The following is a 15,718-nucleotide window of genomic DNA, read 5'->3' on the forward strand; positions in this document are numbered from 1 at the left end:
GCCATTGTTAACACTGCTTTGCTGCTGACCTTTAGAGATGGCTACTGGATCTGATTGGTACTTATGCAAGCTGGGAGAAAAACAAAACAAAACACTGTGGAACACCAGAAAACTGACTAGCCCAGGACAGACTGGCAGCCCAGGACAGACTGACTAGCCCAGGACAGACTGGCAGCCCAGGACAGACTGGCAGCCCAGGACAGACTGACAGTAGTGAGGTCCTTCATTCTTTCTCACAGGCTCTCTGCAGATTCTCAATTTCTATCAAATTTTTCTTCACAGGACAGACTTCCCCTTAAATAATACCTAATACGAGCAAATCATTCCAAATGTAGGTACACAGCACTCATGAGTTGAGGGTGCTCTGACTAATAATCATAGGCAGGATATATTAAATGCTACAAAAGGAAAACAAAAGAACCACACTACCACACGAACATACATACCAATTAACACTCCAAGGGGGATGACCTCTCATGCCTCCACGGGTGCTCAATACCATATCGCTGCTCTTAAAACTCCACTTGTGAATTATCCACACTAAAGATTAGGTTTCCAACACACCACACATAAATCTGAATGTCGTAGCTTCACTGCTGTCAACTCGAGTACAGAGCGATTATAATAGGATCCATCATGGTTCCACCTGTAACAGCAGCTGCGCCTCCTTGAAAAGTCACATTCAGGACCATCAGGCCACTCACACACAACTCTATATTCCTTCACTGTGTTCTCTCCTTACTGACCCATTCTGGGAAAGCTGTGAGGTAGGGTTTCCTACATACTTGAGGAAGACAGACAGGAAGTCAGGCTCTTTTGCTCATGCCTATGTGTTCTTGCATATAAAATGGTTCTTGGGATGAGAATTGCTTGGGGCCATGAACATACATAGCAATCTTGGAGTTCTGTATACTATTTTCAATTACATATATAAGCCAAGTATGGGGAAAGAGGACCCCTATACCTTAAGGTGGAGTAAAAGAAATCCTCCCCAAAACAGAGAACCCTGAGAGGATAACTAAAACTCACCAGAGATCAGAGAACCTGCAATGGGACAAAAGCCACCCCATAAGCTCCCAACCAAGGAAAGGAGTGAGGCTAAGGACATAAATGACTCAGGTCCACAAGTCCCACATTTCAGACTGTTGTATCCAGGAAAGATGCAGGCATTCAGCCAAAGCTGCATAGATGCAGGTCCCATTATCATCATTTATATCTGGGGAGGAACACTTTACTGTGGCGGGAAGCATAGGATATAAAGAGGAGAGGGAGTACGTGCCAAGTGTTATACGGTATGTATCTTTATAGACAGAACTCCATCCAAATAAATACCTGGCTGCCTTTGGTTAGTCACTCAGGCATACTTAATCGCATAATATTTCTTTTTTTTTTTAAGATTTATCTATTTATTTGTTTACTTATTTACTTACTATCTGTAAGTACACTGTAGCTGTCTTCAGAGACACCAGAAGAGGGCGTCAGATCTCATTACAGATGGTTATGAGCCACCATGTGGTTGCTGGGATTTAAACTCAGGACCTCTGGTAGGGCAGTCAGTGCTCCTAACCACTGAGCCATCTCTCCAGCCCCGCATAGTATTTCAATGATCGCATTCACCATACACATCTTAACCACTGTTCGATTTGCTCTTAAGAGAATGTCAAGGACAATTCTTATAAAACTAGTTTCAAAGTCTTAGTCCATTATCATGGTAGGGAGCATAGCAGACATGATACCTAGAAGCCCTTGAACTGAATCCGGATCCACAGGGAGGGAAGAAGAGGGAAGGAGAGAAAAAGGGGGGAGGAGGGAGGGAGGGAGAGGGAGAAGAGGATGGAGAGAGAGAGAGCGCGCAAGCGCACAAGAGTGAGCGCAAGTGAGCACAAGAGCAAGCTCAAGCTGGGCACACTTTTAAATCTCAAAGCCCAACCTAAGTCCAATATGGCCATACCTAGTAATTCTATCAAACAGTGTCACTCCTTGGTGAGCAGGCATTCAAATATGACCCTATGGGGAGATCACACTACAGTTCCAAACTCTTCCTTCCTGAATTCAGTTCCCAATAAACAACCACCATTGTGTCCCATGATCCCCATGGAAAAACATTTTGATCTCCGCATCCTTCACTCCACGTAAGGCTGAGATGCACTGCACCTTAAGACTTGATGCAGGCTGCCTATACAGAACAACAGAGTGGTCCTGACTTGTGAGAAAGACACAGACACAGAGGAATCAACATCTGCTTCAATGGGTAGGAACAATGATAAAGATTCCCATGACCGAACCCATAACCCCAAACAAACACACACCATAACAAAACTATCACCACTCTCCCCCAAGCAGTTAAACATACTAAGAGGAAAGGGAGAGAAACAGATTCATTTCACCCATGAGGCCTTTGTTTGAATAGTCTCAAGTTGCACAGACTGATATGCTAGGCTCTACTGAAAGATGGGGAAAATCAGACGACACAGGACTCACCTTTGAACGAAGATTCCCCAGGGAAACCTAGCCACAGATCTAAGTAAACAACAGGGGCACCCTTCCAGGTAGCAGAGCATACATACTACAGGGCAGAAACCACGAGTTCACCCCCTCTGTGTTTCCGCACCTGACACTAATTGTGAGCATGTACACTAAGAAGACGTAAGCCTGAGGTTAAGGAATACACACTGCCACCATACTCATCTCCTGAAGCAGGATGGAGGCACCTTTACTCTTGCCTTCGGATCACAAACACAAACATGTTCCTACTACTGATAAAGAATGCAGACATTTATTAGCCCACAGGAAGGAAAAAACTGCTGAAGTCACAAAATTGACACAGACCCAGCTCAAGACCCACCAAGAATAGTGGGAAGAATCATTCTCTTGGTTCTCGAAACTTAGGACAGAACATCAAGAATAAAAAGCCCTAACAGCAGAGGATACCAGGCATCAGAAGTATGTATTTTGCATGAAGAAAGCTGAAAGTTGTCACTTTCTGTATACTGTTAGTTTACGAGAGATAAAAATATCATTCATTGCATAAGAGAAATACAACAATTGGCAGAGAGTTATGCACTGATGCACATGAATTGTGGGAACCATAGAGAGTCAGAACTAACCAAGTCGGTGAACATGGGTGTGATATGCCCATGGCTCAGTTCACAAGACAATGGCTATCCCAAATGAGACCCTGTTTCCATGTTTTGGGCAGGGGAAGAGTATTCAAGAATAAAGCCTATATCTGACACATGATTTGGAAAGTAACATGATGCGGTCTAAATCCTCTGGTCACATCTTTTAATGAAGCTATAAGACTGAGTAATAAAAATCTTAAGAGATAATTTCAAAGGTGGCTTTATTAATTAGCGCCCTATCATCTTATCAATGTAAAGCTCTGTTCAGAGACAGGTTTTAGAACTTCAAAGATAGAAGCATTTCTAGTACTCATTTGCTTTACTGTGGGGTGAGAGTCAATACTTACAAGTCGAAAACAATAATGTTGAAATGTTAACTTTCATTAAACTAGATGAAAAGCTGATGGTTGGGGATAATGAACTACTTTTATCCCCTCATTGGGTGACTCTCTCACAGAGAGGGAAGGCCTGTGCAGGAAGAGAGTGCAGAGGAAGGATGAACCTTCTACCTGCCTGTAGCAAATGAAAGACCACAATTCACCCAGCTTGGTGGTGGTGGTGGTACGTGCATGCCAATGTGGTGGTCAGAGCACAATCCCAGGTGGCATAAGCCAAGCTAACTTGTACCCAAGCTTCACATCTTTATAAATGTCTCTGCCTCTGTACCAGCAATAGGATTACAGGTGCTCGCAAACACACTCAGCTTTTAGATGTATCCTGGGGATTTGAACTCAGGTCCTCAGGTGTATTATCTACAGAACTATCTATCCGGTGTAAACTTATTCAGGACTCAACATGAGAGTTTTGAAAAACTCAGGGCCTAGAGAAATCTCCAAGTTGAGAATGAATTTAAGGTCTGTACCATCCAGAAAGACACAGTAAAACTCTTCTCCATACCCACCTGATGGGGGGAGGGGGGGGCGGCAAAGGAGGATACAATCAATAAATCAATCACAGTGTTCTAAAAGCAGTAAAATCTTAAGACTAAATAGTAACAACATAGTAATATAATACAACCAGCAAACAGCAACGACAAGAAACAAACAACGCAAATGAAATCTCAAAGTTGAACCAGCACTAGCTGATAAGAATCAGGAGTTGTATAAACAGTGGGATCCTAGTCTGGAGAATAAAATAGAGAGAGATACAGTCTCTCAAAAAAACTAAGAACTATGCAAACCCACCAAACAGAAGCGTGTCACCGATATGCTGCTGTAGAAACAATTTTAACATGGAGTTCCACAATGGGTAAAAATTACTGTCAAATAAGGAGGTGGTGCTATTTACCACATATGTACAACCTTCCCGGAACGAGATATATGAGGATAAAACCAAGGACAGAGGCATCCACCAGGATAGAAATACTAAAATGTTTCCAGTAAAAAGAAAATGTTACCAGAGCATTTAGATCTAAAGCAAAGAAAATAAAGCATAAGTTCTATCAACCAGAAAGATATATTAAAAGTGCTAAATTTAAGGGTAGACCCTTAAATCCCTGAACTGGTCAAAAACAGAATGGTGAGTTCTAAGACAGCCTGGTCTGTGGAGTGAGTTTCAGGAGATACATAGGAGAAAACCTATCTCAAAATACAAAGGGGAATAAATAGCTGAAATACATCAATATTTACCTCTATATACAGTTCAAAGTCTATATACAATTTGGAATATCCTGGTTAACTGAAGTGTAAAAACTAAATCAAAAAAAAATTTTGGGGGGTGGTTGTCTATTTGTTTTAGGGGTTCCAATAAGTTAGTACATTTAACCTTAATCAATACAAAAAGTAATAAGGTTTGGCAGTAAGATTCTAAAAAAGGGTTAATACAGAACAGAATTTATGGTTCCTAAAGTGTCACTGAATTTAAGCAGTGCGTCCTGTGGAACAACCTTTGGTGTTTTCTCTCCCTTACAAACCTAGAGATACTGCCATTAAAAAAAAAAAAAAAAAGTATTACAAACTAGTAAACTGTAGACCCAATCTACTAATGAATGCTCACCAAGTATTCATATCCAAAAGTTAAACTGGATTCAGTCATGATTTCACCCAAACCCAGAAATCTTTATGTGAAAAGTCAGTTTAAATGGAATAATCGAAAACAGGATTTTGTTTCTTTTACGTCCTAACCTGATAGTATTTTATCTAGTTACACAGAAACATTTTTTTTTGAAAAGCATGCTATACCAAAGGCATGATTTACTGGAAGACTATCTTCCTGTCAGGTATGTGGGTGTTATGAATAAGGGCCTCTACTAAAGCTACAAAGATGACTAAAGTATCAATAGTCTCTATGGAATCTGGTCAACACCTGTTCTTATATAAACTTTAATTTGTGCGACTCCTGATGTCTGAAGGCATGCATTAAGCTCAGTACAGGAAAAAAAAAAACAAACAAAAAAACAAACTACTGTTCACTCTAAGGATCCTTCGAGTTCACTTCAAAAGAGGGAGAAGAAAGGCTCTTTCTTTCTTGTATTTCCTCTGCCAACAGAGTGTTGTGCTGGTGAATGGTGAAGAGACCTATCACAGTGTGCAAACAAACTCTAGTAATCCTAAGTAAGCCTGTCACAACCATCACTGATGGCTGATAGTGATTACCACTCATCTGTATGTTCTTCAAAACTCAGCTGGCTCATCTGATTACTCTGGATAGTCTATCCTCACGACTACTCCTCTAAAATGTCGTTCTAACCACTACTCTGCACAGGAATGAGCTCTGCTCACTCTTGTTTCTACAGGCACTGAAATATTTTAAATGTTTCCTCCACAAAGCTACCTGAATTAAAAGAGACAGACAGCTTAATGAAATGGTCTAATCATTATCAATATAAATAAATACATGAACAGAAATCCACGATGTGTATTTATAGGTATATAAATATTATTAGAAGAATGGAAGGTCGGGAATAAGAGCACATAACTAATTACAGCATTGGGGAAACTTAGGGCAGGATCACACAGCCTGAACCGCCTCAATTAATAAATGAATGAGAACCCCGCACATGAGCCCTCAGGTGTATGGCGAGTGCCTCATCTACTTCCCATCTTCGTATGAAGACATTGCCCAAACAAGGGGAAACTCCAGGTCAGCTGCTTCTTCTGGCTTCCCTGATATGTTTAATGGACAGGAAAAACAAACATTTTGGGCTTTTGAAATGAGAAAAATACAGACTCATAAAGAGCTATAGGTTCTACTATAATTATGCCCTCTAAATATATCAGAACAACTATGGCACAAGTATATTGAGTACATACAGCCTAACATGATTTCTAGAAGAGAACTGTGAGAGCACAAGGTCATCAAAAGTTAAAAGCATGTAGCAATTATCATTACAAATAGTGCTCTCCATGGGTAAAAAGTCAGCCCAGATAAGGTCAGAATGAGACCATTCACTGCATATGGACTCTACAATGAATGTGGACACCGACAGCATGTCCTCACTCTCCTTCCCTAACAGACAAAAGTGGAACAGGTAACTAAGACCATCCACAGTAGGAGCAACCAAATGGTAAAAGGGTAGCTAGCAATCACCACTGCCAATCAGACAAGAAGTGAGGTTAACTGCAAAGCAATATGTGAATCAAGTCCCTCAACTTTTAGGATTCAGTGTTTTTTCCCAGAAACACTAAGTATCTCCTAGTACAAAGTATCTGCGGAAATCCCAAGTCATCTATTCTAATTAAAAAAAAAAAAAAAAGTTCAAAGAAAACCCACTAAATATAGAACAGAACCATATTGTGAACTATACCACTTACATCAAACCCCATGAACTGTCTATGCCCTAACAAGACTACAGGTCTGTAACATGGCCTCTACAGCCCGTGTACACACCCAGAGGAACCCAACACCCAGCCTGCACAGCCCGTGTACACAACCCAGACACACGCACACATGCAGTTAAAAATAAAACCCTTTTTAAGTGATGAAAAGCCACTATCTAAGCACACACATACCGTAGGTTTTACTAATGATTACTTTAACTGTCAGCTCAGACAGCTTTTTTTTTTAAAGATTTATCCATTTATTCTATATAAGTACACTGCAGCTGTCTTCAGACACACCAGAAGAGGGCATCAGATCTCTTTACAGATGGTTGTGAGCCACCATGTGGTTGCTGGGAATTGAACTCAGGACCTCTGGAAGAGTAGTCGGGTGCTCTTAGCCCCTGAGCCATCTCTCCAGCCCGACAGCTTTCTTTACTACAAGGAAATGTTCTGCTTTAATGTGCACGATGTTTCTCCTTCATGTGAGTGAGTAAACTGCCACAAGCATAAATCAGAATCCTTGAAAGTGGAGCTGCGGTGGTTATGAGCTACTATATGGGTGCTGGGAGTCAAGCCCAGGCCCTGCAAGAGGAACAAGAACTCTTTCTTTCCTACGGAGCCACATCTAGCACACTGCATTAAACTCTTAAATTTAGTAGGAAAACTATTCAATGCAATGGGAAAAGATTTACAATAAAATAAACTTATTTCCTACTTCTATTGACCTGTAAATAAATACAGACTACTTTCTTTGCACTCCACTCCACCAACAATATAACATATAAAAAGCATCACTGTCATCCAAGAGAATCAGACATGGGGGCGGAGTGCACGGTTAGTCACATAGTTGTGAATATTTGCTTCTATAACCAAAGACTCAAAAAATGCACTCTCGAAATGGAGGTGAAAGCTGATGCCAGGGCCCTGGACATCACACATGCTAAAAGCACAGATACTAACTACCACACAGTCTATTGCATTTACTGTGCATTTATTGACCAGACTGGGTTTTCTGAGCCTTCGGTTCTAGTGATAGATCCTTTTACAAGTGGCTCTTTATGGAATACACAGTAAAAGGATCATCAAAGAAAAGTTCATTATACTAAAAAACCAAACAGCAACACAAGACACTGGAGAGAAGTGCGAGAAAATGAGTACAGAAGTTATCAATCTAAACACAGACCACAAGATATTAGCACCAAGGAGAAGAGGGCAATACAAGAATTTGAGCTATGCATCTCAACTTGAAGGCTTAGGACCTATTTATTAAGCACAAATCATGTCTAACTTCCTTCTCCTTGATTTTTCTGTTTACTTCATTAGAGATGGACACATAAATTGTTTCCAAAGGGTCATTATAGTAAAGATGAATCAACCAAGAAATTCAAACCAAGGGAATTTTTCCTTTTAAAATTATAGTCATAGGGGATAGAGAAATGGCTTAGTGATTAAGAGAACTGATTACAGAGGTCCTGAGTTAAATTCTGGGTATCCACATTATAAAATTATAGTCATAAAGATAATATATTAAAGTATCAAATGCAAATTGAGAATTTTTAAAGGGGTGGACAATAAGACAAAAGGTAGGTTGGATGCTGGCAAAGGAATTTTTAAGACCCAATTAGAACTCTGTCACTGCTGCAATTTTAAGACCCACCACCTTACCGAACTATCTTAAATTATGTAGAAAAATCCTATGAAAGAAAAGTGTTCTATCCAACTGATTCTATAGTTGGGTAAAATCAGACATATTAACATTATAGACAGTAATTCCTACTTTCATGACAAAAATATCTTCTAATGATAACATTTTGGGGAAAATAATCTCTTCGGAAATGAAAAAACTCATTTAATATATATTTCAGAACTTCTGCTAATTAAGAAGAATGAATGTGATGGCTGGTGAGATAGTTCAGATGATTGGCTGCTCTCCCAGAGGGTCCTGAGCTCACAGCCATCTATAATAAGATCTGATGACCTCTTTGGGTCCACAGGTGTACATGCAAATAGAGTAGACATAGAACAGACAGACAGACGGACGGACAAAATCTATGAGAGAGAGAGAGAGAGAGAGAGAGAGAGAGAGAGAGAGAGAGAGAGAGAGAGAGAAAGAGAGAGAGAAAGAGAGAGAGAACAAGAACGAACAAACTTGACTAAGCGCAAGTGTCATAGGCACGAACAAATTTTACCCAGGCCATAACGCCTTTTATCTCTGTTTTTGATGATTACTACTAGGAAATACTTAGAAAGCCTTAGATCTGACTCCTGTGGAAACCAGAATTTACAGTCCCTGTTTCATGATGAATTCACTAATATTTCAGTCTTGGGTACTAACCTTTTCCTCGACGGCCCTTCTTCAAAATCTGAAGAACTAACATCGTTGCTAGTAGAGGACACTTGGGAGGCATCATCCTTCTCATTCTCTGACTGCTCTGAAGCTGGTCCTAATGCCTTAGACTGGTCATTACCAAGGAGCCCTACAGGTGAAAAAAGGGACAAACACTTAAAAACATTACATCAGAACAGCACTTTTCCTTCAACCCTGTGCAACAGCTGACAAGGACAGAAAACTTGCACATACAATCCTTTTGAGGGAGTAAAGAAAAATTAAGTCTCATTCCATAAGAGTAAAAAACCTAACAAAGAAACAATAAACAGAAGGATATGCAAGATGTTATTTTGTGTGTGTGTGTGTGTGTGTGTGTGTGTGTGTGTGTGTGTGTGTGTGTGCGCGCGCGCGTGCATGTTGGCGTAGGGGAGGAGATACAGAGTGAAGATGGTTTGGGGTTTTGGAACAGAGACAGGATCTCAATATGTAGCCCAGTCTGGCCTGAATGAGTGATCCTATTTCAGCATCTAAAATACTAAGGATTAAAGTTACCTGACTAAAGTACATTTTATTTTAAACATCTTTTGTGCCTTGAGGGTAGAAAATATGAAAGATGTGACAATAATCATAAAATCCAACTGGTTGTTTTACATAACTACTAACTAGTAAATATTTACTAATATACCGAAATCAACAAATACCAGCTACACAGAGAAACATCCTGAGTGTAGATCCAAATAGAGTCATTAATAGCTTGTACCCATCCTGTCTCAAACCTTCTGTGAATCTGTAGTACTGATCCATACACAGTACGATGGGTGTTCTCCTGCGGACACAAATATGGGAAGGTCTAAGGGCTGCTAGAAGCAGTGATCACTAAATGTCAGCAGAATGAATTAGATGATGTTGAGGGTCTCCTAATTTCACCTATTTATTTCAGTGTCCTTTGACTACAAATCTAAAAGAATAAATTGTATATATAGCCAAATTAATGCCCTTTTTATTGTTACATTGTTACAAAAATAGGTAGGAGGCCAATCACTGGAATTATACAAATGTTTTCCAAAGCCACTAGAAATGTGACTGGGGCCAGGGTAGAGTTCAGTGGTGAAGTCAAGTTCAATTTCTTAGCAAGAAAGGGGGACAACTCTGAGATAAAAATTATGATACCCCCTAAATTGCAGTATATCTAACTGTATTTGATTATTAAATAGTACATGTGTATATACAGCAGAATTAATGTATCAGAAAAACAGGTGAAATTTTCCAAATATCTTCTATATTGACAACCCTGTCTTGAGGATATGCAAACAAAGAAACCCAACACATACATCCATATTATTTAGCAATACTCACGTAAATAAAGATTTTTACACATCGAGCAAGGAACAAGTGATAGGAAAAATAGAGTAAATGGAAATCAGTGCAGTCAGACAACCAGAACAAAAGAATAAAATCACCACCACATCAATAAAAATCTAAAGGGAAACTACTATAAAGCCCTAAATGGATAATGGAAAGAAACTAAGGAACAATGGGACACAACTAGGTGAGGATGAGTAAGAAATGGTCTGTCTTCTGCCCTTGACTATTGACACTGCTGAGTGAGGAGGATACTTATGTGAGAACTTTAAGCTAGTAGACTGGCAGCTTTATTCCTGTTTTCCCACACAGGAAGATTAACAGCCTAATTTGAACTTGTCCCAGATTCACATGGGCCCTATTCTACAACACTACTGTCCCCAGGTGATGTAATGCTAGGTGGAATCCATCTCTAATGTCAGACCTATTGTTCCCGAGCTACCTCTAAGTGGGAGTAAACTTGAACCAGAACCCTGGCAGCCAACTGTAATTATAGGTGACAGTTCAGAGAGGCCTTCATAACCAACAAATTCTATCTGCCTTTTCTCAATAGTTCTCTCAAGAGACTTCCCAGAATCAGGTACAAGGATACATAGAAACCAAACAAAACCAAAAACCCAAACCAGAGTAGGAGAAGAAAGTATACATCTAAGGTATAACAGAGCTTTAAAACGATCCCTCCCCAAAATAAATATTAAGCACGAGTATTAGGAGAATGCCTGAGGAAATGGTATAAGATCTCTCTCAGAAATGTAGCAGAAATTATGCACTCGTTGTGAAGGGAGAATAAAGCTGTTCTGGTCCTAGGGGAAGTCTGAGTCATTAATGGAACAGAAGTGGGGGCTCCACTATCCACTGGCATCATCACACTAGTACCTTCGGGGCACTCCCAGCTTTTCACTTTCCAAGTCACACAATGAGGGTGACCTGAACCAGAGAGAACAACACAGAGCTAATGTCTGAATCAGAGCTGATTTTATTCTGTTCATGATCAATATTTTCAATTTCAATACTTGCATACTGTATAAAAATTATTCAGCAAATTATAGTTCAGTTTCCTCATCAATATGTTTAAAGCAACTCCCCCACCAATTTATTCCCTTGCTCTTTTTCACATCCCCAACTATGAAATTTAATTTCTAATGTTTTAGCTAAATAATAGAGCCTGCCTGACCTGGATCAACAGAATGGAATATGATGCCAGAGGGCGGAATAGCTATCATGGCAATATGAGAAGGGGCTAATGTGTGTTTTGTGCCTTTTCTTTCTCTTGCTTAACACAGCCCTGCCATCAATATTGTAAATTATTATTTTTAGTTGAGGAGAAATAATGCAACAGCATTCCCTTCCCATACAAAGTGCCCATATTTTAAATTTTCTAGCCCCTCACCTCTTCCCTACCCCCATTCCCCACCTCCGCTCATGCTAAAACAAATGTTTGTTGGAGAGCAGAGGTTAAACAGAGAGGAAACCAAATGGCCCAAAGATCCAGCATCTGTACATTTGTTCTCCTCCATTAATATTCAGTAGGTTAAACTTAAATTAAACCAGTCTATTGTCTTTTCCAAAAGCAATAAATATGAGCTGCAAAGTCAGAATCATTGGCATAAAGACAGCTTGGAAACTGTGCCTGCCACCATCAACAACAGGATATAGCCTGGACACTACAGTCTACCATATTATCCAGAAAACCCCTCCAAGAAATTAAATACAACAGCATGCTGCTTCCAGGGTCTCTGCAAGCTCAGTGGCTATTCATCTCATCCCCTAAATCCGCAACAATTGAAAATCCTTCCAGCACCACATAAGAGGCTAGAACAGTAGCAGTCAGGAGCAAATTAAATTCATGTTGGAAATGCTGTGTACATGGTGGTCCTGTTTCCCTGTTGCCCTTACATGGTGTGTTGGAAAACTGAAACTGTTTGTTTATCCAACGCCTCCTTCAACTAAAGGATCTTTAAGCAATAAATAATAAATCTAGATTATCATTTGTATGATAATAATGTATAAGCACAAAATAATTGATTTTGAACATCTACAAAGAAATAGAGTACGTATGGTTTTATGTTTTAGACACAAAGAAGACATGGCAGAATACAAACCAGAGGGAAACCCTATTCTACAAAGGCAATGCCAAAAGAAGGGTTAAAAAGAAATGAAAACAAGGCGGGCTTTGATGCTGTTCCAGTGTTTCCCAAACATCTGGAGCACACAAAACTTATTAGCATATTAGGGAGAGCCAACGGTTTTAGCTTTGCTGTAAGAAGTATGCACAAAAGGTGATTCTGTTACAGAGCCAATACCGTCTGCCACCCTGTCACTGTGACACAAGGTATCACATTACATATTAAAAAGCCAAGCACCCAAAGAGCTTCCGTTTTTCAATAGCAATTTATCATTCTGTATGTGCCTGCACATGTGTTCACTTTTGGTTGGGAGGAAAATTGTAATAGCAGACTTTTTGGTTAAGGCAGGGGAACCTCTTTTAAGTAATCAGAATGCTTGGTTACCGCCATTACTAGTCTTGGTTCCCCCTCAGACTTTGAAAGAAACCTTGGATTGTCTGCTTTACACACAGTACAGGCATTCTGATGCTGGGCCTGCTTCTCACAAGAATGTGGATATTAACCCTCAACTGTACATATGCAGGTCAGCAGTGAACATCCAACACGACAGGAGGACAGGGGTGAGCAGGGCATATCTTGGGAAGCCCAGAACAAATCCACTCTGATGTGGCTGAGAACAAATGATAGTCATAAGGCAGGATGTAAGTGACACTTGTGGTCAACGAGGCGCAAATGAAAATGGCTTCTACCCTGGATTACAGAAAATAATTATCCTCCTCTCTCATGAGAGAGCCCCCTCAGCCAACTGAGACTCCCCTTTGTCTACTCTCAAATCAGCATCAGAGATTTCCCATTTTAGTCAAGAAAATGTAATCAAAAGCCCAGCCTCTGTAAAACCTCAAAACAGATCAAACTATGGAACGGTAAGAGTGAGTTTTGCTCTTCTGTCATATCTCAACAACACAGACATATATGCTGATTTATATACCAAAAGTCTACAAGAGACCTTTACCCACTGCCAATGTCAGTCCTTACAGACATTATTCTTCCGAAATTTAAAGTCTCTTTCCCAAGACCAACATTTTGATAAAAGAAGCAATAACCCTGATGACAGGAAAATTTGGGGACACTAGAAAAGCTATTTCTATACAAGCAAAGTACCACATGCCCCAGAGCCAGCAAAACATTTCCTCATCTTGAACCACATTACTCAAAAAGCCCTGTGGCAATTTCAATATAAGGTAGCAGCTTTACTAACGGGCCCCAGTCGGGAATGACGTGAGAGTCCTGGATGAAGGAGAAGCACATCACCCAAAGACAAAAGATGCCCCTCTCCATGCACCTTAACCCACAATCCCAAGGAGAAAGAACAAGCAAAACAAGTCTTACAGATGAACTTTTTATACACATTTTCTTTCAATCTCTGGTCTTCACAAAAAAATCTGAAACAGCCCAGAGGCTATCAGTGCACTTATTTTGGCATAAACCCTCATTTCTTTGGGTCAAAGATCAACCACAGATTATATTAATTATCCTTGCCCTATATTAATTAATTCTCCCTTTCACTCATTCATGCTAATGACTTAAATTAGAATTAAGTAGAGTTCAAGACTGCCCTCAAACACCTTCTGTGTACTACGATGTCAAGTTCACCTTTATATGGAATTGACTCCACTGTCTCAGGCTCTAACTTCTAGACCCACCTACCATCCCCGTATCTGTTTACATTTCACACCGACCGACAAACACATCAAGTGCATGCCTGCCATGCAATCTACTTACAAGCAACCAACGGCTTGGATTCCAAACGACTGAAAATGGTTTCCCAGCATTTAAGGCACAGTACTAACCATCTGAGGTCAAAAGCTACATTCTCTACTAAGGAAACAGCACATGACAGGCACTACTGGGATTATTAGGCTACTGGGGAAAATGAGCTGCAGAACAATGGAACTGAGAGCTATGAGGACAGCAAGCACAAGAGCTTTAAAGAAAAAAACACATCAGTGAGACTCCTGTTTACAAGACAGATAGGCAGATAAGACGAACCTTGGTGCTCCACACAGAGAAAGATTTCTACAAGAAATTGAAATGTATGCATCTTCAAAGCTTCATTTCAGTAAATTTATTTAACTGTACATACCAGAATGAAACCAGTTCCCAAATATCTGACTTACAGGCCATAACTGAACTCCATAAACTAAACGAGTCTGTGTACTAATCTTTTCTTATAATTGCCAAAGCTGGACATGACCCCCACACCTATTTATGGATGTGTTTATCAGCTATATCCTCAACAATAGCTTGTGGCTACACAAAAAATAAAGGTTCCAAGTTATATTTTCTTTTGTTTGGGGGGTTGTGATTTCCTCCAAGTAGCTAATTATCTCAACTGCATATAAACAAATCAACTGCCCACCCACATTTAAAATGACAAGACTGAGTGCAAGCAGAAGCAAATCCACTAACAGCACAGCAGTTACCAAGGCCCACAGCTTCCCGGCTGGACAGTCCTCCCAACACGGAAACACAATGCAAAGCTGTGCAAGGCAGACTGTAGGAATGTGGCCAGATCTGACCCACAACTGGACCAGTGGCGCACCTGCCTCTATACACTGATGAAAACAAGGAACGATGAACCGAAAATAAAAACAGAGCAAGCCTGAGTGTAAAGCATTCTGGAGTAACCACAATCACATGATGATATGGCTTCTACACACATGCCTCAGTTTCCTCCATCTTTTAAGGAAAGAATAACCTGAAAAGGATGAAATAATAAGGGAAATGAAACCAAACATTCGATTATAAAAGCAACTAGAGGCAGGGTAAGAATGAAGTGACTTAACTTTCATGAGGCATCTACTTTTAAACGATGGCAAATAAACAAATACATTGGCAAATTAATATTAATACAGAAATCAGCTATTTCTGAATGACTGAACAATCCCGAGAGAAATGTCTAAATTCATACAAGCCTGATTTAAACTGCAGATTTGGCCAAAATGGTCAACAGAGCTTAATGCGCTAAGAACGACATTAATTCTCTCTTGTAAATTTCCATAGTATCTTAGTAGGAGC

At 40.0% G+C, this 15,718-nt stretch overlaps 1 protein-coding gene across 10 annotated transcripts in view; it reads right to left on the bottom strand.

The window, feature by feature from the left end:
• Jarid2 (jumonji and AT-rich interaction domain containing 2) overlaps nucleotides 1-15,718 on the bottom strand; it is a 180,382-nt gene that overhangs the window by 59,068 nt on the left and 105,596 nt on the right. For 9 of the 10 annotated variants that reach the window (XM_039096474.2, XM_017600709.3, XM_017600710.3 and 6 more), the window contains one exon: nucleotides 9,219-9,360. The exons of the other annotated variant lie outside the window; for it this stretch is intronic. In XM_039096474.2, the coding sequence (XP_038952402.1) occupies nucleotides 9,219-9,360 (142 nt within the window). The remainder of the gene's footprint in view (nucleotides 1-9,218; nucleotides 9,361-15,718) is intronic. 10 annotated transcript variants of the gene reach the window in all.

This window comes from Rattus norvegicus, chromosome 17 (genome assembly GCF_036323735.1).
Source record: "Rattus norvegicus strain BN/NHsdMcwi chromosome 17, GRCr8, whole genome shotgun sequence".
In the NCBI taxonomy this organism is placed as follows: domain Eukaryota; kingdom Metazoa; phylum Chordata; class Mammalia; order Rodentia; family Muridae; genus Rattus; species Rattus norvegicus.